This window comes from Hippoglossus stenolepis, chromosome 24, assembly GCF_022539355.2.
Source record: "Hippoglossus stenolepis isolate QCI-W04-F060 chromosome 24, HSTE1.2, whole genome shotgun sequence".
NCBI classification, from domain to species: Eukaryota; Metazoa; Chordata; class Actinopteri; order Pleuronectiformes; family Pleuronectidae; genus Hippoglossus; species Hippoglossus stenolepis.
Genome location: NC_061506.1, coordinates 4,246,803 through 4,270,294, shown reverse-complemented (window position 1 = coordinate 4,270,294; position 23,492 = coordinate 4,246,803). Strand labels below are relative to the sequence as shown.

The window sequence follows — 23,492 nt, the reverse complement described above, 5'->3', positions numbered from 1 at the left end:
GATAAGATTTGACCAACTTGTGAAAGTGGACATTTTTTTACAGTGCCCCTCACACCAAACCCCTTCCCCTGTGTTTCCTATAAAAATGGCAGCACATGAATAATGTAGAGAAAAGGAGCAGGCTTCATTAATCAGCCCTTTAATCAATGCTTGTGATTGATTAGCCGTTAATCGTGTATGATGAACTCTTCTCCTTGTCTGAAGCAGAGGGCTCTGCAGTATGCATGTTAGAGACTCCCTGTGTGTGTCTGTCTGTCTGTGTGTGTGTGTGTTGTTGTGACATTTCCTACCTCGTGTCATAGATGGCGAACAACTTCTTGTTTCCGTCAACAGCGTTCCTGGAAGAGAAGGGGTGATGACATCATTAATAATACAGCAGCATTTAGCCAATGAAATAACAGGCGGGTGATTAATCACCAAACACAACCAATAACACAAACACAAATCTTACATGTGTATATAAGACACGCAACTATTTGTAACATTCATTTTTCTTCCCTGGTTTCAATTAGTGTGAATGTACATTTAGTACATTTCAGTAATAAACACGTTCATACTGTTCTTGATTGATCTGTGTGTAAAGCTGCTGTTTTCTTTTCGACGCCTGCAGCGAAGCAGGAATCAAAACAGTGGGATGTGCCTGCAGGGCAAATATTGGAAGGCTCTATTTCCTGTGGGAGACGACCCCCTCCTCCTCACCCCAGCCTCCCCCTTCTCCTTCATCATCCTTCTTCATCCTTCATCCTGCATCCTTCTCTTCACCCTCCTCCTCCATCCTCCTTCATCATCCTCCTTCTCCTCAATCTCCTCCTCCTTCTCCTCCTCACCCTTCTCCTTCATCATCCTCCTTCTCCTCATCCTCCATCCTTCTCCTTCTCCTTCTCCTCACCCTCCTCCATCTCTTCACCCTCATCCTTCTCCTCCATCCTCCTCACCCTCCTCCTTCTCCATTTTCTCCTCCTCACCCCCCCTGAACGAATATGCCCCGGCCGTCAGTCTGGAGCTGTCCGCAGTCAGCATGCCCCCACACACACACACACACACACACACACACACACACACACAGCACCTTCAGTCAGAAAAAGTAGAGGGAGGTGAAATATCAGCCACTAATTAGCGTGTATGAAACATGGAGCTCGGCTACCCTCTTATGGCAACAGCCAGGATGGAAGCGACTTGAAAGCCACACTGTTCACATTCAGACCAGGATTCAGAAACTGAGTGACCTGTTCTTTTCCTCACTCACTCCTCCCTCGGTCTCCCATAATAAATAGCTGGTCGATTTCTGCCATTACATGGGTGGAGGACCCCCAACCCCCTCCCCGTTTTTAATCATCACTTGATAAACAACAAAACATTTTATAAATCCAAGGTAGATCAATTATGTTATAACTCCTCACCGAGCGTAAGGAGGATCAATATATTTTGGACTTGTCATATTGCTATGAAATGTAGATTGCGACAATCATTGGCATTGTTTGATTGCCTCGCCTTTATATTTGTGTTTGTAATAATTCTGTAAAGTTAACAAAGAGAAAGAGAGTGAAATATGTAAAAGTCATGACTAAAAGGTTAAAAACAGCTAAATGCCATTGATAAATAGTTGAAATGAAACTAAAAGTCGCAGATAAATGAAAAAATACATTTCTAAACTCTCTAAACTATCTTCCTCCTCCCTGTCTCTCTTCGTTTTCTCTGCTTGGCCCCACCGGTCGAGGCAGACGATGGCCGCCCACACCGGGTCTGGTTCTGGTTTTTTAATCTCTCCTCAGTCCCCAGGTTCTCATGGTGGGAACCTTAATACGAAAAGAGCCTTGAGATGATACATGTTTCAATTTGGAGCTAAATTAATAAACTTGCTCTGCAGAGACTCATTAACCGATGAACCGATTCCTCTTGCGCAGTTAGAAGATGACGGATATGAAGACACTTGAGTCTGATAAAAAAAAAAAAAAGGTCACAACCACTGGTATGTGCGTGTGTCTTTCTTTTAATAAATCAAAAAACCCGGCACTTGATTTCTTTTGTCGCCATCTGACCCCCTCCACACGCACCCCCGCCAGTGCGCATCCTCCTCCTCCCAACCCACCAATGGGGAGCACCTATTGTCAAATTATTAGCCTTCCATTGCAGCATGCAGGAGAGAAAAGGGGGGGGGGAGGTAAAATAAAACATGCACATAGTGGATTGACCGAGGTGGAAGCCCGTGTGATGTTGCTACTGCTGCTGCTGCGGAGGGGGATGCAGGAGACGCGGTGCAGCTGAAGGCGCCAGACGGTGGAGAGGAGAGGAGCAGACAGAGACTACTACAACACAGAGAGAGAGAGAGGTGGAGAAAGAGAAGAAGGAGGGCAGACAAGCGACGAGCCGCGGGGATTAGGTGACTGAACGCCGCCGACGGAGAGACCCCCACCAGCCTCCAAACAATCAACCATATCCTTGTGATGGATCTGCATTCAGGTACCCCCCTTCTTCTTTTTGTTTAATCACACCCAGCATGGCTGATGTGGGATGAGGGGATGGAGAGAGTGGCGAAAAAAAGGTGATGGTGGAGGATAGAGGAGGATAGAGGAGGAGGAGGAGGAGGAGGAGGAGGAGGAAGGTGGCCCATGTGAATAGCAAAAACGCAGCTGAAGCTTCACACAATGAATCACACTGCAGAGAAGAATCTCCATGTTTGTATGTGTCTCGTCTTCACCGGCCTTTGTAGTGTTTGTGGTCTTAAGAGTTGCAGCCTCATCGAGCATGAGACTGTCCCACCGCTTGATTTAGTGATTCCTCTAATAGTCTGCCTGCGTGTGTGCGTGCGTGTGTGTGTGTGTGTGTGTGTGTGTGTGTGTGTGTGTGTGTGTGTGCGTGTGTGTGTGTGTGTGTGTGTGTGTGTGCGTGCGCAGCGGGGTAAAGAGTTTCTGTGTGTGAGTTGTTATAAGATGCCTTTGATATTTCCTCTTCTGTCTGCGTGTGTGTGTTGCAGCTCCAAACAAGAAAGTGAGCAGAATTCCAGTCATGGCCAGACTCGTGCTCCTCCTGCTGCTGCTGTGTGGCTGCCAGAACAGGTAAACTGACCCAGCTCATCACGGGCACTGACATCTTTACACCCTGTTTTCCATAAAGTTGCAGGAGCAGCGTGGCGGCAGATTGCAATCGAGCAAATGAGACTATTGCGTGTTTGTATATTTTGTTTTTGCTGAGGACTCCTGCCCTCGTGCTGTGACTGATCGCAGTTGTGGCTTGTCCTGCACTCAAGAAAAGCAAAAAATAAATGAATCTTTGCCGTCGGTAAATCACTGGAACCGTCCGCTCTCCTCAGACCAGATCAATTGGCTTTGAGATCACATCTTCCAGTCCAGATTGTGACCTTTGTGCATCTGTGTGGGAAAAGACAAAAGTGTAATTTTCCTCATTTTCTCAGCACAATGCTTCTCCTCGTCCTCCCGACACGGCGCCTCGCCTCCTGACACATTTAGAGGGGCAACTCGTTTGTTTATATTTGGAGCACATGTCAAAGCCTTAATTATATCCACTGGTAGTTGGAAGCAGCTCTTATGTTCAATAATTAATCACAATATGCTTGTCCTTAATGCGGCGGGCTAATTAATCACAATAACCGTGTCAGGTTTGACGTCCTGCAGTTTAACTAATGCTAGGATGTGGTTCCTCCTCATTTCCCCTCTCTCCTCTTCCTCTTCTTCTCCTGTTCCCGTAGCCTCTGCTCGACCTCCTTGGAGGCTCAGAAGGAGGCGAGCGCCAACGACAACAGCACGGTTTTCACCAGGATCCTGGACGGGCTCCTGGACGGCTACGACAACCGGCTCCGGCCGGGGCTCGGAGGTTTGCCGGGGGACATTATTTCTCATTTCGGGGCCAAAAGCAGAATTTTACATTCTAACATATTAAAGCCACAGTCGAGTCTCCCAGCAGAAGCTAACCTAACCCACTAACCCCAACTCCACCATCTATAATCTCCCGCTGCAATTTCCCGCCCTAATTCATGGGAATAAAAATGGAGGCCGACACCAGGGTTAGGAATTGTACGAGCAGGAGTGAGCGCACACGCATGTTGCTGTCAGCTTCCCTCCTGGACGGGGGTGAATGCATGCAGGCTTCTCTTGTACGCCGCCATGGTGGAAGGAGAGTAAATCAATCAAGCCATCTCCACCGCAGCCGGAATTCAGCGAGCTGTAGGGTTCTATTCACGCTCCTCACCCTGGCAACAAGAGATAACCTTGAGAGTCGACTAACTGCCATTCGAGGATGGAGATTTTTCTTTTAATAAGGGGCTATTGAAATGAAAGCTTTTCATTGTTGCCAGCTCTTTCTTTGATGGGCGCTCGCTGCGTTTATCCCAGCGATTTCCTTAATTTCCACCCTCATCGTGTCACCGGTCCTGATTTCCCTTCACATACTTGCACTTGTCCCCATGTGTGAAAGGTAGAAACGAGGGTTTTCATGGCGAACGTCTGGTGGTGTGTCATGGCAAAAAAAAAAGAGCCTGCTCTCACATCCTGGTAACGGTTGCTACCCTTGACAAGAGGGCTTATAAATACATACCAGAAAAACACTCAGGCCTTCACTCAGCGTTCAACAAGCTGCTCTCCACAGCTCCACCAATCCCGGCTCGCCAGGGACACATTAATATGCATAGGGGGGATTTTGGATGGCTTCAGTCGCACTAATGACAGAAAGGAAATATTTATTTTCTCGTATATCATCTTCAGAAGGAATCTTGAGGGAAATTTAAGGAAATGCGCTGAGTACTAGAGAAGCACTGGTTTGTTCTGTAGCCAGAAACACAATGTGAGGGTTTAAATGACAGGATTGATACTGATCACTGGTTTAATTGATCCAAATATTCGCAATATTTTCAAATTTGATCATGTAACAGTTAGTCATTGTCATCTTTATGTTATATATATTGATAAATGAAAACATTTTGCTACCTTCTGATATTTTTATAGACTTTTTTTCTACACCCTATGTCCCTGTGTGTCAAAGACGAGTTTGTATATTAGTCTTGTCAAGATCTACTGAGATTATAATGTCTTTTCATCGCCTCTCCTCGACCTCGCCACCTCTCGTGTGTTTGTCTTCAACAGAGAACGTCACCGAGATCAAGACCAATATTTTCGTCACCAGCTTCGGCCCGGTGTCTGACACGGAGATGGTGAGTTCATCCGCAGCAACAAACACAAACAGACACACACAGACACACACAGCTGTCAGTATGTGTTCAGATTGAAAACAAACTGTATCTTTACATTTCTTGAAACTGCCCCAACTGTTACCAGGACCTTCACTCACGTCCTTTGCTCTGTCTTTGAAAATTTCCCCTTTTCCCTAAACTTTTAAATGAAACCTAACTCGGACGACTTCAGCTTCTCCTCTAGGATCTAATCCAAAGTGGCTGGACAATTCCAACTTGTTCCGAATGACTCATTCTCTTATGAACTATAAGGTTCCTCTTGGTTGGCGAAGAGCATTAACGCTCCTCTTTCATTAATTCTTCTATTACACCGCTGCCGCTTCCCTCACGGTGATCAAACCTGCTACTTTCCAATAATTGACTGGAAAGAAGGTATCGACAAGAGGAGTGGGGTTGATTAATGAAATGTGGCAAGAGCCTGGAATGGCTCTGAGGGCCATAAAAGTGTGAGTGTCACACTGCTAACAGCGTCATTACTCTGCGGGACGGAGCGTTGTATTTATTTTTCTTTCTTAGTGGACTTACGAAGGCATACAGGAGAACTTACTGTAGCAGCGAGCGCACTGCCGACTGTAAAGAAGTTAAATTAGATCCTCGATGCACCGTAACCTTAAATAAGCCTTTAAAGCTGCACTCGGAAAGAATTTGGAGGCAATCATATGAATCTGAGACAGAAAAAAGTCGAGAAACACAAACTCCGACCCTGTGTGACTTTACATGCTTATTTTGGGTAAATAATCACCAGAGGGAGCGATGATCTGAAGCTCAGCACTTTAAATTGACAGCCATCTCTTGAAAAACGCTTCCCTGCCAGAAGAATGATCACAGGACAGTGAGATTGGTGAAGATGACAGAGGTGTAAAGTTTACTGGCGTCACATAACAAGAAAAGTTACTGTTCTTGTGGTAAAATGTGCAGAAGGTTCTCTAACACCTCAATCTGTGTTTGCGGCAGGAATACACCATCGACGTCTTCTTCCGTCAGAGCTGGAAGGACGAGCGCCTGTGCTTCAAGGGGCCCATGGAGCGGCTGCCGCTGAACAACCTGCTCGCCAGCAACATCTGGACCCCGGACACCTTCTTCCTGAACGGCAAGAAGTCCATCGCCCACAACATGACCACCCCCAACAAGCTGCTGAGGCTGAGGGACGACGGCACTTTGCTCTACACCATGAGGTCAGATCATCAAGTGGTTTGCTTCTCATTACACAAGCCTCAGTTCTCCAAGGCTGCTCAAACGCAGGAACCTCAAAGTAAAGTGAGGACGGCTTCTATGCGTGTGTCCTACAACTTCTAATAGAAGGTGGAGAAGGGACGGGGGCGACAGATTTCGTAAAAATTCAGAAAACAGGCGGAAAGGCCGATAAAACAACACAGCTTGGATAAAATACAGCAACAGCCTGTGAGTCAAAACGCAGAGAAATGGTGACATCTGGTGGCGATTTGATTTCATCCCATCTTTACAGTAAAAAGAGGGTAAATACAGCAAGTATCTATTTTCTTCTGTTCTATGTCTTCCTCTTATATTTGTTTTCTAACACATTCTGAGACACAGGTAAATGCATGTTTTTAAGAATTACTGCAGAAAAGCAGCCTCATTGTGAACTGTAGTTTTTTGGGAGTAAATCAAAAAAGCAAATAGGTGAAGAAATAACTACAGCTGGTTATAACTACAACTAAACCACTGATATTTAGAGAAAAATGCTTGTTTATATGAAAGAAAATCAAGAATTGAGCACAGAAAGACAGAAAAATACAAATTTGTATTCCAATTAAATGTATTTTTTTGGTTTATTACTGCGAGTGCGAGCGCCAGGACTCGGTGTGACCTTTGCAGCAGAGAATTAGAATAATTCTGTGCTTATCCTCAGGAGTTACTGTAGCCTGCAGGACTTAAGAGTGACTGTATCACGGATGAGAGCACTCCATCTGATAGCAGGCCCACCCACAGGGAGAATAATGCACGGTGCAGGGCAGATTATCCACCCTGACATATATACATATCCAAAGACGCGCGTATTTATAGTCACCTCTTTGTCGCACGCACAAAACACACACACACACACTGCGGGTGTCAAGCATGTTAATCAGTTGTAGTGACGCTGACCTCTGACCTCGAGGCTTAACGAGGGAGGGATTGCGTGGACGTGTGTGTGTTCATTTACATATGTGGAGTTTTATGGAAATCTTTGCAGACGTGTGCTTGTATCTGAAAGGGAAGACGCACATGTGTGATTGTGTGTGTGTGTGTGTGTGTGTGTGTGTGTGCGTGTGAGAGAGCGACAGAGAGGGAAGTTAAAAATGGCTGCCACATTAGAAATGAAGCAGCAGTAGGTTGCCTTTAATCGTCTGATTGTTACAGTCCCGTGTCTGTCATTACCAGCAGAGCTTAACCACAGGCAGCATACACACACACACACACACACACACACACACACACACACACACACACACACACACACACACACACACACACACACACACACACACACACACACACACACACACACACACACACAATACACACACACACAGGCCATCTGGGCACTTGCAGGTTGCAGCACTGGTTTCTCTTTAGGCCCATTTGCTCCGCATGTCAGTCATTCCTTGTTTTGTATTCGTCCATCTACTCTACGACTAAAATAAATTCCACTTAAAATCACAATATCATCAGAATAGAGACGTCACAGTACAAAGATAAAGTCGTGATTTAAGGCCACGTGAAAAATACTATATTCAAAATAAGTGTTTGTCTTTATTCTCATAACTTTTACTCTCATTGAATTACAAAACCCAAAACACACTACAACACTAGTAGTGCTCTAATGAAACAATAGGTTAACACACACACACGCAGTTAAAGCAGCATATGTTCACAGGCCCATGGGATCCACGCTGACATTACAGAGGTTTACACTCTCAACACACACTCAACACATTCTGAAAATGCATGTACCAAACATGTCAGTGTTGATTACAAATATCTCACACACACACACACACACACACACACACACACACACACACACACACACACACACACACACACACACACACACACACACACACACACACACACACACACACACACACACACACACACACACACACAGCACGGCTGTCAGTGAACGTCCCTCCCTCGCTTCTCTCCCCTGACTGAGTGTGATTGTCTCGCCGGCACGTTTGAAAAGCATTTCCTCCGCAGAGGAGAGCTCGGTTTCACAGAGCAAATTTCTAGGCATTTGTCTCCATGGATAATTTATCAGGGCACCATGCATTCTTAATGCACACAGGGTTGATGCCGGGCCATTACAGCCACATACCTGATAGGCTGCCACATGCATGGCTTTATCAGCTGCTGTGAACGTCTATGTTACCAGAGAGCGAGCGCGTTACAACCCCATTATCATTAGGCACAGTTGGGTTGTTCGTTCATGTTCCTGGTCGAGCCTCCACACTGGTGAGCTTCAGACACTGGAACATGGAACTATGAGTTATTAAAGCCGGAGCTGCAGGGCTCAATAAAACATCTGATACGATACAACTTGTATCACAACGTGTAGAGGAGGTGAGGTTTTCATCTGCGTGTGTGTTGAAGTACATGTATATTCCTACTTGGATTTACACATATCAGGACAGTTCTTTCTTTAACCTCATATTTTGCATTTAGCTCACTTTTATTCCTCATCTTGGATAAACTATACGATCCTGATGCCTCTCATGCATGTTGGGGAATTAAAAACAAACAGGTGCTTGTTAGTTGGAGGAGACTCAGTGGTTGATACAGCACAAAGCTCCCAGACTCAAGACTCAGCCCTTTCGGTTCCATCGTGTCGTCCGAGTCCTCGACTTTTCTGCAAGGTCAGGGAAATGGGAAACTTTTAGATTTCCCATTGGTGCGACTGCCCGTAAGCTGGTCTCACCCTGGTGGTGTAAAGGATTTCCACTCAGTCCATACTGGCTGTGGTCCCACAGAATCATGGGAGTTATTCTAATCTGCTGCTTTACCCCAACAACAATGGGACACAAATATTCTGATGATAACGGGGCTGCAGAAACTATTTGTCCTGTTGGGACAAGGCCACGTGAATAATTACAAGATGCTCCAACGGCCACGTTCTCATTCAAGACTTTTCTTCCTTTCCTCCGTGCACAATCATTCTGCTGTTTTCCACACAATAACACAAATGAATAATCCTGCACCGATGTGGAAAGCAAGCCGAGCCCAGAAAACAGTCGTGTCTATAGGCTCCCGCTTCGCTCTGCTTGGTTCGCCTGCCTGATGTAATTGTGAGAAACCTTGTACTGATACTGTAGGTGCAGGAGGTCTGGGAGCATAAAAAGGAAAAACTTGTCCCCAGAGGATTTTTGCTGCATCTTGGCGACACAGTTGTCGTGAAGATTATAATTTACCGTTTTACTCCTGGAACTAATGTGGGTGGTTGAAGCAGAAAAAAACACCAAAGCACAAGAAATCTGTCAAAGAAGAATATGTTTTGATGCACTGGTTTCCACACCATTTAATTTACTGTTCAGTTCAGTGAATCCACATCTGTATTAATATTTATCACCATGCAAGGAGGAAGAATCCCCAGTGGGAGTTGATCCAGAATACGCCTGTGTTGATTAATATGATGGTTCTGAGCTGAGAGGAGACGTGATGGCGGCTGAAACGATTACATGACTGACAGGAAATGAAATGAAAAAGATGCCGAGTGGGCAGAACAGATTCAAAAAGGACTTGTGAGGTTCATTGAGAAAAACACTGAAGTTTCCACCTCTTTTATGGAGAGACGCAGTAACCATGTGGCCACCAGGTGGTAGTGTTGTCACTGGAATGGAATAAAGTGGCACTGACAGAGACTTGTATTCATGAAACTGAACCATTTTACTATTTTGGGGGGGAAATATAGATCAATGGCACGTACAAACATTTACATCTGAACTGAACAAAGCTTTAGTAAATGGCTCAGTAGAAATTAGGAAACTTAGGAAATTTATGCTTATGTTTATTCATACATATCAAGTAACACCATACATGTAAGTTAAGAATGGTTTGAAGACAGTCGACTTAAATAATCTATTGGAGAAGTCTCCTGGATTATCAAGCAATGCTGGAGAAGGATTTTCCACAACCTGGCAACCCAAACATCTTAACAAAGTATTATAGTTTATCTAGAATTCAGCTTTTGTAAACGATTCGTTTACCATGAATAAAGTCATCAATTACAGAAAGTTGTTGCAACCCAATATATTTATAGTTCTACTTGCTGATGCTGCCATTGATTGAAAAGTATCAACTCAATTAGAAAATGATAATCTGGACTTTAACTTTACCTCAGATTCCACCGCTCTCTTCTGCTTTGTGTTCTTTTTTCCTACAGGGCTGTTTAATAGTTATTATTGTAAATACAGTCAAGTCACAACCTTCCCTCTAATTGCGTTTGCTCCTCTGTAATTTCAGCGAGTCGGCAATTATAGCCGTTCCTGTGATTGTACCGAGCCCTGAATCAGAGGTCTAACTGATAAATACATGTTTAAATGCTGAACAGACAAAGACAGACAATTCAAAATGATGGTTAATGGATGTGTTGCGTTGTTTTGTCTTAGACTGACCATATCAGCAGAATGCCCCATGCAGCTGGAGGATTTCCCCATGGACGCACACGCCTGCCCTCTCAAGTTTGGCAGCTGTAAGTAAAATCTATTTTTAAATGTACTTTGTCCTTTAAAATATACTAATCCCAGCTATTATCCTTCACTGTGCAACGCAGTGAAATCTGGATTTAGAGAACAAAAACAGCAAGAACGTTTAATTAATGCATTGCTTCTTTGGCAGACGGTGGATTATTGTGTGGATCGCTGTGTTTGCATCTAATTCATGATTTGCAACTTTTAAGACTGTGCAAGTTCTACTGAAACAACTGTTTTCTGTTTCAGAAGAGGGAATATGTCTTATTGCTTTTTTAAAAAGTCTCACAGTCTCATTCAATAACCAAATTCAAGCACATCCAGTATTAAATAAAGTCCACAAACCTAAAGTATGAGTTCAAGAAGACACAAGAGTACGATGACAGTTCCTGGACAAAATTAATATGTATATTATGGTTGACTTTATGGTCTTCCCTTGGAACAACCATTACAAACTTAGCAAGCAGGAGAGAGAGAGAAGAGAAGATTACTGTGTGTCCCTCAACACTTAATTAGGCCAGTGATCGGAAGGGTTTTCCCCAATGCCTTCTTAACAGGATGGCTTGACTGTGTGTCCTACCAGCGAGGACCTGTATAGAAGCCCGAGTGTCCCTGGGGGTATTTAAAGACAGATCTGGCCAAAAGCCACACCTCGGGAGCCTCTTGGGCTAAAAGGATGAGGCTCTTATCCCCAGATTTCAGCGAGACGCGCTCCAGCAGCATTTACTATGCAAGAGAAGCACATTTGACTACAATCCAATTATGTTGTAAGGAGCTGCTGGGCCTTCCCATGGCAAATGCTGATCTAATCACCTCGGTGCAATGCCCAGCAGGTGAGAGGTGTAAGTGTATAATGGGAATAATGTGTTGATGGCAACACTGTATTTGAACAAGGTCCTGAATCCCGGTGTGGGGGGGATCTTTGTTTTCATTTGCTGCAGTTTTTTCCTGAAGCGCTGACACTTGCTGACCTTTCGGTCTGACCCCACCACCTCCTGATTGGACCGTTATCCTCAGGGAGACTCACGCTAGGCTGCAGCTTTACATACGGAGCCTCTGCCGCAGGGCTAGACCTTCACTATACTGGAAAGGATATGAAACGTGTCCCACCAAATCTGTCTCTTTTACAATGTCCAGATCTGATCATCAAGTCCCAGTGAAGCAGAAATGGTGACATTGAGAAAAATAGGCTGAATGTTTTCAAGCTAAAGCCAATAAATCCAGTTTCCTTATCTAATTGAACAATTATTAAAACTTTGATTTACAGCCCATAGTGTACGATTCTATAGAACTCTTGTTTGTCAAGGTTTCTGTCTTTCCTCTAATTATTTATATCTAAAATTATATAAGATGAACTCATATTTGAATTGATTTAAACATGTGGGCACATTTAAGCTAATCTCATTCAGCCTCAGCAGTAATTAAATTTTATATTCTTATACTTGAAACAGACACAAAGTAGCTGAACCACAAGGTGAAGTGACTAAGTGTTGATGCACCAAATAATTGCTGGTGCATCAGACGCAGAGGCTGAATAACTCTGTGATATACAGTCAGAGAAAAAACCCATGAGAACTTCGACAATGAAACACAACGTGCATCAGCAAAAGGCCACAGGTCGGAGATACGACTCACGCAGACAGAAGAACAGCTGCAAAAGAAAATGTCTGTCTCCCCCGAAAACAATGCACGATTACAGTTATTGACAGATCTGTGACGTGCACAAGCTTTTGGTTCCAGGCGAGGCGGGTGTGACGAATGTGTCGAGATGCAGATGATGGTGCACGGGGAACAAAACCCAGTCCCCTGAACAGTAGCTGTCCTTCAACCCCTCAAAGATCCCACTGGACATGTGCAGGGAATCACCTCATGTTCACTACGTTCTCAGAGCCTTTTCATATTCAAAGATATTAATGTCTGAGGCACCAGATGGTTATCAGTCAACCTTAATTTTCATTCTAACGACAGCCTAACATCTGCTGGATTTCCCCAAATTCCACTTTTTTAATATCCACAACCAGCTCAACACACGCCGGGTTAGCCAGCTGCCTCCGCCTCCTCTTTGACATTTATGTGATTTGATTGGCAGAGGTCACGCAGCAACGGAGGCACCAGCCAATCAAATCGTGTTTAATTAAACAGACGCAGTTGCCCGACACTGGTGGGAGACCAGCAACAGCAGATAAATGTCATTCAGCTTTCGGGAAGACACTGAAAATGGCCCCTACATTAGTTTTATTTATAGTATAGTTTTCACTTTATTGATCTGAGCAGGAGCCAACCCTGTGAAAGTGAGCTGATACACTGCAGATTATCATGCAGCTCCATTCAGAGAGCGACGCACGGCCGGATAGTAAGCGACGACTTTGGCCGACTTGCAGCCTCATACAGGCGGCGGGCGGGAGCTGCAGAGCATTAGTGGGAACTGTGGAAAAGTTGGCACAGGTGCAGCCTCTCGCCTGCCAAAGTCAAAGCTCCTGTGCATAATGAAATTCACCAATAATCCCTTATCCCAAACTACCCTCCAATTAAGGCCCTGGCCTTTGGCCTGACAGTGGCCGAATTTAAACACTACGTATATTGCGCAGCAGTATCAGCTGCCAAGTGAGCAGCCAGAGTGGAAACACTCAAGTCAGGATGTGATCTGCTGACCAGAAGCACTGCAAGAGCTGCTCTGTGATCAGTCAGCAAAATAAAGGAGCAAATATTTAAATATCTTTAAAGCGAGTTTGGTTTCTCCTGTGTTTTATACATTGATGTTTAAGTACATATATGGCCATATTTTTAAAATAGGCCTGTCAGTAAAGTGAGATCAGTCCTGGAACACACATGCAAATACACTTTTCATAATAATATATATATAAATATAGTTAACTGTATTTATATAGCACTTTTCTTAACAAAGTTAAAAAGTGCTCAACAGAAAGAAAACTATGGAAAAACGGAAACAGAGTTAATTCATCAAACTGATGTGTCACCTGAACCAATAAAAGGCAGATGAAGAGACTGGAAAGACAAAATCATGCCAGTCCAGATTTAAAACCAGTAGCTATGAACCATCTCTCCCTGCACAGTTTTCCATGTCCCCATATTTCATCCCTGAGATGAGAGATCGATGTTTGTGCAGTATTCTACATGAATATATGAGAAAGCAGGACAGGCCGCAGAGTGTGTGCACAGATTTTCATCACAAGTGTGATGCAACACATTACAGTTAATCTGACTGGGTCTGGTTCCTGCTGCTGACAGTGGAGATCACCTCTGACCCACAAGTGTGGTTTCAACCAAAACACACTCAAACATCCGCCACACAAACACAGACATGCGAGCAAAAATCTGGTTTTTGGCTTGAAGCCTGAGGTGTAATCAAAAACTACGAGATAAACTAGTGCATCACCACAACCTCACAAACACACAGCAGCACGTCGACAGCTGCACAGGAAATGATGGACGACGGGTTGAAATGGCCTCTGATGTGTTTCTAATCTTCTCTGGGGGGGAAAGAAAATAGTTGTTGCAATGCTTCATATGCATTTTGAATTAAAAATGAACATGTTAAAGTCTAAATGCACAATTTCATTTCAACTAATCCCTCCCCCTGTGCCTCTCAGATGCCTATCCAGTGTCAGAGGTGGTCTACACTTGGACTGAGGGAGCGGCAAAGTCTGTGGTGGTGGCAGAGGACGGCTCCAGACTCAACCAGTACCACCTGATTGGGCAGACTGCCGGCACAGAGGACATACACACGAGCAGAGGTGTGTGCAAAGACTGGTCTAGAATGGATTCATGATTCTTCTGGATAATGTGGAGCTGATGAGCCAAAAGAGGAATTTGATATCATCCCTCACAAGTGGCTCTAATGCTGTGTCGTAGTATTTAAAGAGAACTAACAGTAATGAAGTCATAGTTATAGTAGTGCTGGAACAGAAACAGCTGTATCATATAAAAAAATATATATATATATATATAACATAAACTGTAGCAGAGAAAATGAGTTTCTAAGGAATGCACTATGATACTTTACTCTATGTTCTCATGTCTTAGTAACTTCTGAAGCTGCTAATACATCTTTACCAGAAACACATGCACATTGAAGTAGAAAGTACTGACAGACTACAAGCAGCACTGTTAGTTTTGAACCTTTTATGGGTTTTGTTGTCATCAGAAAGTTTTTTGAAATATCAAGAACAGTTACGACAGTACAAGGATCGTATTTCCTGCAGCACACAGATTTAGTGTGATGATCCCACCGTCATCTCCCTGACAAGGTTTTCAGATCGCCTCCCTCCAGGAAGTAACGGCTTTGCAGGTTAAAGATAGAGTCACAACAGATTCCTGTTCATTTAGAAAAGGCTGACTCAGCTGCAGTACAACGAAACCTCAAGCAGAAAGATCCAGACCCACCAGGTCTTTCACTAAACCCCCTCCTATTCTTCACTTTTCTTCCAGACGAGACATTTCATACTTTACGCCAGGCGCACGATAAAGTGTAATACCAAATAACGTGATGTAACTAATTCTAGATTAGAAAAGATCAACTCTGTGTGGAGAGATGGGCGTGCGAGGCCGGGAGTAAATGTGGGAAACATTATCAGGAGATCAGAGTCAATGAGTGGAGGCGAGTGGAGGAGAGTAGCCTATCCCTCACACAACCAGCTGTCTACAGGCCCGGACAGCCCTGTCAAACAACACTTATCCCTGCATGAGCCCACGTGCACGCGCTCCCACACACACACACACACACACACTGAGCCAGCGAGGGACCTGAGACCTCGGGTTAATCCTCCATCCAACCACCCATCAGCCTTTGCATAAGAAGATGACATCACAGATCAGCGAGGGATTGGTTGGTCGGCTGTCCCCGTGTGTGTCTCGGTGTTTGTGGATCTGTGCTCGTGTACATTTGTCTTTCACGAGGACAAGTGTCGTCACGATGGCGGTTGAAAAGTGGTGGAGTCTGGGTTGAGGGTTAGGTTTAAGGGCGAGCGTGAAATAAAGACGCACGTTCGTTTTACAGGGTTCTTAGTAGAGAAATAAAATAAATCAGAGTATAAAAATTCAAACTTTAAATGTAATGGAGGGTCTTTACAAAGATGGAAGAAGAAATGTGTGTGTGTTGGAATTGGACAGCGCTGCTTTGACACGTGGGGTGAGGGGGATGGGGGGGCAGTGGGGGTGGGGGCGTTGAAAGGCATCTGCTTAATACTCTTATGTAAAACGGAACTGTATTACACTTCGCTCCAGTTTCGAGCAGAATCATTATTAAAAGTGTGGATTTCCCCCCCTCCCCAACGTTTTTTATTTTATTTATTTATTTATTTTATTTTTTATTCATGCTCCACAACAGAAAAAACAAGCTGGGCTGGCTGACACGGTGGTGGAAGCTGAGGGTGACTGGGTTCGTTTGGTTGACGTTCGGTGACGGCTGCTGAGCTGGGTTGTTCACTAGTTTGCAGTCAGGTGATAAAACACTGACAGAAAGACGCATTTGATTATTAATTATTTTTTAATGTTAATCAAAATCAGGATTTTGTGCAGCTTACCTTGCAATTAACTTGTATAATATATATTATTTATTTAGTTCTTTTAAGTGAAATTTGTTTAAACTACACTTTGATGAAAACTTCCCTTTGGGAGGTTTTTTATTTTAAACATAAATACATATTTTCCATTTACTATTCTTTGGCTAAAGCATCGTTCTATGTCCTTTTGGTCCAGTTCCATTGAAAATATCTAGAGCAGCAGCGGCGCCTCACAGCGAAGAGGTTGTTGGTTCAAATCCCTGGTGTTTGTGTCTAGTTTGCATGTCCTCCTCGTGTCTGCGTAGCTTTTCTCTGGGTTCTCCGGCCTTTAGATAACGGACGGTTGGATGGATGATGCTTCAACGGCTAAAAAGCAGAATAATTTAACCATTTCAGTTTTTCTTTCTCATTGTTTTCATGTTTTACTTTACAGAAATCCATCATTTACTTTGTTTCCAGGTTTAATCCGATTCCGAGGTAATTTCGTATCCACTCATTCCGTGCGTCTGTGCGTTTACTCGGAATGAGTTTGCCCCAACTCCTCAAACTTCCATCTGGTGCTCGGACTGTTCCCAAAAAACTGCTGAACATTATCTCAGAATTCCATTAAACTGATGCACTAAAGGCAGCAAATCATCACTCATGCAGCTCAAAGCTTCTGTCTGGAAAACGTCCAAATCAGTGGTGGAGATTTCTGATGAGTTTCAGCTCGGGGGGGGGGAGGGGTCACATCGGGTCCAGTAGGTTAATTTACTTCCTGTACGTCTTTGACTCTCTTGCACACACAACATTTTTTATGCCAGAACAACACAATGCGGTTTGAAGTTATATTTAAGTGCTTGAAATCGATTGTTTCCCTTTACCAACAACTTCTAACAGTTGGTTTTTGCAACACAACTATATATTTAGGTCTTTTAATTGAAGTAATATTAAGTTTCAACATGACCTAAGAGGTAAAAGATATGGAACCCAGGGTGTCAATCATTGCAGGGCCTCCCAGAGATAACACATGTTTTCTATTAGGGACAATAGATGCAAACCAGAGTGGGAGGAGTGGGTGTGAAGGCCGGGAGGTTTGTCTTGGCTCTGATAAAAGGCAGAGACACAAGTGAGCTGTCACCTGCAGTTATCTGTCGTTCCCCTGCTTGATTAAAAGAAGTCAGACGGCCGCCTGCTGTTTTATCGGGTCTAGACAAAGTAATGAAGCTGCTGCAAATCTGAAATTCTAAACGGCAGCCAATTAATGATCGTGGGGCTCGTCTGGTGCCGTCAGCAACTGGCTCAGGAAAACAGGGCCTCGACAAAAACATGGGCCAGCTTCGCCTCTTCCGTGGATTAAACTTGTTTTGATGCCGGATGATAATGGACGTAAGTCTTGAAACCTCGTGCAGGGTGGTAGAAAGCACCAGATATCGGATGGTTGTGGTGTTAGCACATGTAATCTTTGACCTCACTCCCATCCGAGGACATGAAGGAGGAGATTAGTCCACAAGTTTTTAAAGACATGACTTGCTCTGGCTCAGACAGAGTGTTTCCTAAAATAACTCTTGACTCTTAAAGTAGACGAGGCGTAGTACAGCAAGGGGTTTGTCGGACTTGGACAGAATGGGGAGTTTTGGATTATTATCTAGCAACTCATCAAAGACACCTTAGCTCATTTCCAGGGGACAATCATTCATTTAGACGTGTTAGTTGGCGTTTTCCCTACTCACCAGTTGACCAGCATGGCGGCATTATTCCCCGAAATAAACGGAAGTTCCCCCTGGACGTTGTGTAATACAAATCCTTGGGAGAAAAGCAGTAAGATCCACCAGGGGAACATGGTCCTCCTCATTCCTTCGCCCCCAGTCCTGTCGGGATCCATTCATCAAAGGCAAAGTTGACCCTGGGGTGTCCCAGGTTGGCAGCGCCTGGAAGTGTCCGGGATGTCGACGGGGTGGCTGGGAGCCAGGCGGCCTGGAGTCATGAGGGCGTCAGAGGGCCCAGGTGATGGGGTCGCAGTAAGAGCTACTGGTGTCGGGGATCTCCTGATCCAGGCATGGCAGTGGCAGCTGGTGCTTATGTATATTGTCCGTCCTCGGCAGGGAGAGAGCTCCTGCAAAAACAAACCAGTGTCCCTCACTCTCAGGCGGCCGTCAGTCGATGGCCACAGAGCATTTTCTTCTTCCCTTCGCACGCCAGCCAATCCCAACAAGAATCTTTGATCATAACTCCACTAACAGCTGCCAGATAACAGGAGAACAACATGAGAAGGGAAATGTCCACACGGTCGACCCCCCCCTCCATCCCACCGGTGATCAGCAGCAGTGTCCCTCTTCTCCGTGGCTCCCAGTGCGTGTTGAGGTGTCGTGGCTGTCAGCAGTTAGGAATCAGTCTTCATGTGTGTGTGTGTATGTGTGTGTGTGTGTGTGTGTGTGTGTGCGTGTCTCCATGCCTGGATTGGCAGGGCGGAGTAGGCGGGGCTTAGGATCCCAGAACAGGAAGGCTCACCCCCCCCTCCTCCCTCCCTTATCCCATCCCCTTTACTCCCTCTCTTTCCCTCACTGATGGCAGGATGCAGATTGTAACCAGGGATTAGGGAGGTTCAAAAATCCGATTTTGCCCAGGGAGAAAGCCTTGTGTATTACTTTGCGTGTGTGTGTGTGTGTGTGTGTGTGTGTGTGTGTGTGTGTGTGTGTGTGTGTGTGTGTGTGTGAGAGAGAGAGAGAGAGAGCGAGGAAGAGAGAGCTTGTGTACATGTGCTCTGGTGTGTGGAGCTCAGTCATTGGATTTTTCATAGTTTACCAGCACTCGCAGTCGCAAACTGCTGCTGGCGAGAGGATTTTTTAAAGCCTCAAATGCAATCTTCACTTGTTTAACTGAATATTGTGTCCCCTGTCTTTCTCTCCATCTCTCCTTCGCCCTCTCTCTGGGTTTAACTCCTAATGCCGTCGCTCCATTGTCGAATCACCGACATTAACAGCATCATAATAATAATCTATTGTCAAGTTCTCGCAATAATTGAAACCACTTTGGGCTTGTTTTTCACTTTAATAATGGATTTGAATATGAAATGTTCTCTTCATCCCAGCTCCAGTTTATGAATGTTCCACCTCTGATTATTTCATTACTGAAATTGCAGGAGAGGGGGGGGGGTGATGCTTCTACAAGATAAACACTATGTTCTTGATTGTGGTTTAGCTCAAAGCACATATCTCCATCATTAGCAGACGTCTTACCTCTTTGTCTATCGTCCCTGTCTCACTTCACATCTCTTTTATGTGTCTCCCCTCAGGACAGTACACAGTGATGATGGCCCACTTCTACCTGAAGAGGAAGATTGGCTATTTTGTCATCCAGACGTACATGCCCTGTTTCATGACAGTAATCCTGTCCCAGGTCTCATTTTGGCTAAACCGAGAATCGGTTCCTGCGAGGACCGTCTTTGGTGAGTGAGGATGCGTATTTACTTATTCTGTTAAAAAAAACAGTTTTATTTATCTGTGTAATATTGCTGCAATGCACATTCACACCAGGGAGAATAATAACTGAGCAGCAACACTGCAACAGCTGGCAGTTAAGAGTTATTAAAGTGTGGGCTTGTATAAACTCAATTTCAACTGGCCCTGTCCTTTTGTCTGCACCCAGGGGTGACCACGGTCCTGACCATGACCACCCTCAGCATCAGCGCCAGGAACTCGCTCCCCAAAGTGGCCTACGCCACAGCCATGGACTGGTTCATCGCCGTGTGCTACGCGTTCGTCTTCTCTGCCCTCATCGAGTTCGCCACGGTGAACTACTTCACCAAGAGGAGCTGGGCCTGGGACGGCAAGAAGGCTCTGGAAGCGCAGCACCCGAAGGTACAGCTTGTGGGCACGAAGTTACATATTTCAAAAGGCCCCAGAATATATTAGAATTCAAACCATGTAAGCTTGAGTCTACTTTAGAGGTTTCATCACCGTCAGCCACTTTCCTAAGGACACTGTACTTCTCACACTGATTCTCTACCTTTCAAACTACCTGGTTGAAGTTGGATTTTTTACTGTGTATGATTTTATCGTCTTTACTTTTCATGGTAATTGAATTATCTGTGCCATTTTGTAAGGTTGCTGTAAAAGCCTTGTATCCAGTACTATCACAAACTCATCCCCAGAATGTAAACAAATGACAAATACGTTAATCACACTGAAAACTACGACCAGATTGATTTCCAGATATTTGCACCACATCCCAACAGTGATTGTAATACAAGCCCCTTGCTTGAATATACACAGAGATCCTCAGGAACATTTACATGCACCCGTTAGCAGCTGCACTAAACTTATACCTGCATATTGAAATCATCATGAATAAGAATCAGACCACCAGTGGGAGTCCTGCTGCTCCCTCAGTGAGATTCTATCACACCCAGCAGCCCAAATTTCTCCAGAAGGTTTTGCAAGAAATATCTCGGCTAATGATTCCAGACAGAACGAAACACATTGATTATCTCAGGTCAGAAACACTGGTGATGAACAGGGGGAAAACAACATGGGTACAATTCATAACTAACTCGCTTCTCCATGTAATCTGTCTCGCTGCAGAAACGAGATCCCATGGTGCTTTCCAAAAAGCCCAACAACGTTTGCTCGGCCGGCGTCAACTACACCCCCAACCTCACCAAGGACGTGTCCATCTCCACCATCTCCAACACGACGTCGGTGCAGCTCCGGACCTCCGAGACCAAGCTGGTGGACCCCAAGAAGACCTACAACAGCGTCAGCAAGATCGACAAGATGTCGCGGATAGTGTTCCCCGTCCTGTTTGGAACCTTCAACCTCGTCTACTGGGCCACGTACCTCAACAGGGAACCAGTGGTGAAAGGAGTTGTCAGCTCAACGTAATCTTTTTTCCTTCTCGGAGACAGAGAAGTTTGTGCAGGGGAGGAAGTGAGAGTGGGTGGACTAAAAGGAAAGGTCTTTGCCCTAGACAAAAAAAACAAATAAATATCTGCTCTTGAAGAACAAAAACTATACTCAACTATCCATTTCAGGCACTTTGAAAGGATGCAAGGCTGCGACAGAATCCTTGTCCTGTTATTCGCGGCCTAAAAAAAAACTGCTTGGTCACAAAGAAACTGCTTTTAAGACGAGCGAGCGGGTGCTTTGCTTATTTTCTCATCTATCCTGCTGCAGTTTGCATGACGCTCTCCTCGAAAAAAGGAAAAAACCAAGGACTCCTCTATTTCTTGAATGCCGATGTACATGTCAATCATTGCTTCGAGCACACGTACGCATTTGGAGAAACTTTGCCTACATTGCAACGCGTCATATTCTCACCACGGAGGCTTGAAATGCGTCGAGCTCCTGCTGTGAAAAACCTGCGAGAGCAACATGCATTTGAATTTGAAAACTGGACTCAACTCCACTCTTGTGTGGAAGAAACATCTCTTGAGATTAATGCTGCAAGTGCATTAATAATTTAATTTTATGTCGTCTTTCTAAAGAAGAAACTTTGCTTTTTCTTTATTTTTTTTTGTTGCTTCTATTGCAGCGAGTGCTCGTGTGTCTCTTTGTACATCTTTACTTGAAGATTCAAAAGCCTACTGCTGCACGCCTGGTTTCCCAAAAGCATTTAAGTCTGTATGAAAAGAAAAAGAAGGTGGGGAAAAAATATATGTATATGGAAGATTATCATTCCTAATGAAGAAGCTCCTCTTCATTCATAAAGAATTAAATAGGGCAGAGAGACTGTTTGGCCCACTTACACTGGGTGGCTGGGCGGCTGTGGATGGTGGGATCAGACAAATTTAGGACCGGGTACGTTCTGTAACGGCATTTGGAGTCTGGGTCACTCAGCGAGGAAACTAATATTCACAGCTGAGAAACCACTGCTCCGAGGTCGTCACATACAAATCAGCACCGCGAGTTCGGAGCGTCGCTCAGAGAGGGAACCAGGGTTCAAGCTGCTATTTAGTCCAGGCTGCTGACGTGTCCTTCGGCAGAACACGGCCACTTTCACTTAGATAGACTTTGACTTATTTAACTATTAGGGCCACGTAAAGGGAGAAGAAAACTGGAGATTTGTCAAGTGAAGTCACAACATTAGGAGAATAAGGCTGTAATTTAGGATACGAGGGGGGGGGGCATCAGAGGATCAGCCTGATGTCAAAATCTAAATCAGAACAACAAACAGACAAAAGAATAAGTTCAAGTCAGAGTGAAGCTGGGTCAGAAAACTTATTTCAAAGCCCAGGTTCCACCAGAAAGTTTCAAAGCGCAATTATCTAACGAATGATTATCAATAATTATGTTGGATGGTCCTTCACATGCGAGCCAGTATCAACAATCTGCCATTTTAAGTGTAAGCGTGAAAAGGTTCTGGGAAACTAGGCCGAGTCTCACGGGGGGGAATCATGTAAATAGACTTTTTATTTCCACCTTTTGCGTTTCAAGCCCTTAGAAGAAGAAGAAGAAGAAGAAGAAAAAGCCTAAGTCAAATACTGACTTTGAATTTATTCAGTGTTTTGTCTCTTTTCTTAATGTTTCCGTGAACACGTGTGAGACTCTTTTCTTCTCGTTGCTTCTGGAGCACCCGACCAAACTTGGCTTTTAATGTTTTCAATTGAATCCGATTTTCACGTGTTTATTTCTACGTTGACTGGATTAACCTGGACGCGACGAGCACACACACGACGGCTGTGGTGAGACATACTCAGGAACTAACGGACTTTCAGCAGAAGAGTTGCCTCAGAGTCTCTGCGTCTTTAATCACATGGATTTTGAACAGTGACCCCGACACCCGCTGCTACAGGAGCAGTGTCCCCCAACATCTGACACTGGGTGAAAAACCATGTCAATAAAGATGATCAGCTGCTAATGTACCTGCTTTGCTTTGAGTAACTATATTTAACGTATCAGTTTAAAAACTCTTTCCAAAGCGTTTTTTATGTTTAATTCCTGTGCCATAATATCCTGTAGTGTTTTTGTGCTGGTTTGGGATCGATGTTGAATCCGACATTCCTATAAATCTAAAATGTTGCTGTGTTTTCAAATGCTCCGTGGGTGTTGACCAATGTGTTTCAGAGCTTGTTAAAGCACAGCAGCCGTGTCAGAGGAC

At 44.5% G+C, this 23,492-nt stretch overlaps 2 protein-coding genes across 4 annotated transcripts in view; one reads left to right on the top strand and one right to left on the bottom strand.

The window, feature by feature from the left end:
* Nucleotides 1–21,127, bottom strand: part of LOC118103594 (gamma-aminobutyric acid receptor subunit beta-3) — a 53,487-nt gene extending 32,360 nt beyond the window's left edge. Inside the window, exons 1-2 of one of the 3 annotated variants that reach the window (XM_035150679.2) lie at nt 21,055–21,127; nt 291–338 (exon numbers count right to left, since the gene is read on the bottom strand). Coding sequence is in view for 2 of the 3 variants with exons in the window: in XM_035150675.2 (XP_035006566.1) it covers nt 291–338; nt 18,128–18,279 (200 nt within the window). In the remaining variant the exon portion in view is untranslated. Of the gene's footprint in view, nt 1–290; nt 339–18,127; nt 18,830–21,054 lie in introns of those variants that run through there. The other 2 variants (XM_035150675.2, XM_035150676.2) reach the window with 2 other exon arrangements.
* LOC118103595 (gamma-aminobutyric acid receptor subunit alpha-5) lies at nt 2,040–22,510 on the top strand. The gene is made up of 10 exons (XM_035150680.2): nt 2,040–2,460; nt 2,975–3,056; nt 3,707–3,831; nt 5,097–5,164; nt 6,158–6,378; nt 10,813–10,895; nt 14,505–14,648; nt 19,690–19,842; nt 20,043–20,254; nt 20,978–22,510. Exons 1-10 carry the CDS (start codon nt 2,445–2,447, stop codon nt 21,275–21,277), a joined length of 1,404 nt encoding a protein of 467 aa, XP_035006571.1. The 5' UTR covers nt 2,040–2,444; the 3' UTR covers nt 21,278–22,510.
* The last annotated feature ends 982 nt before the right edge of the window (nt 22,511–23,492 follow it).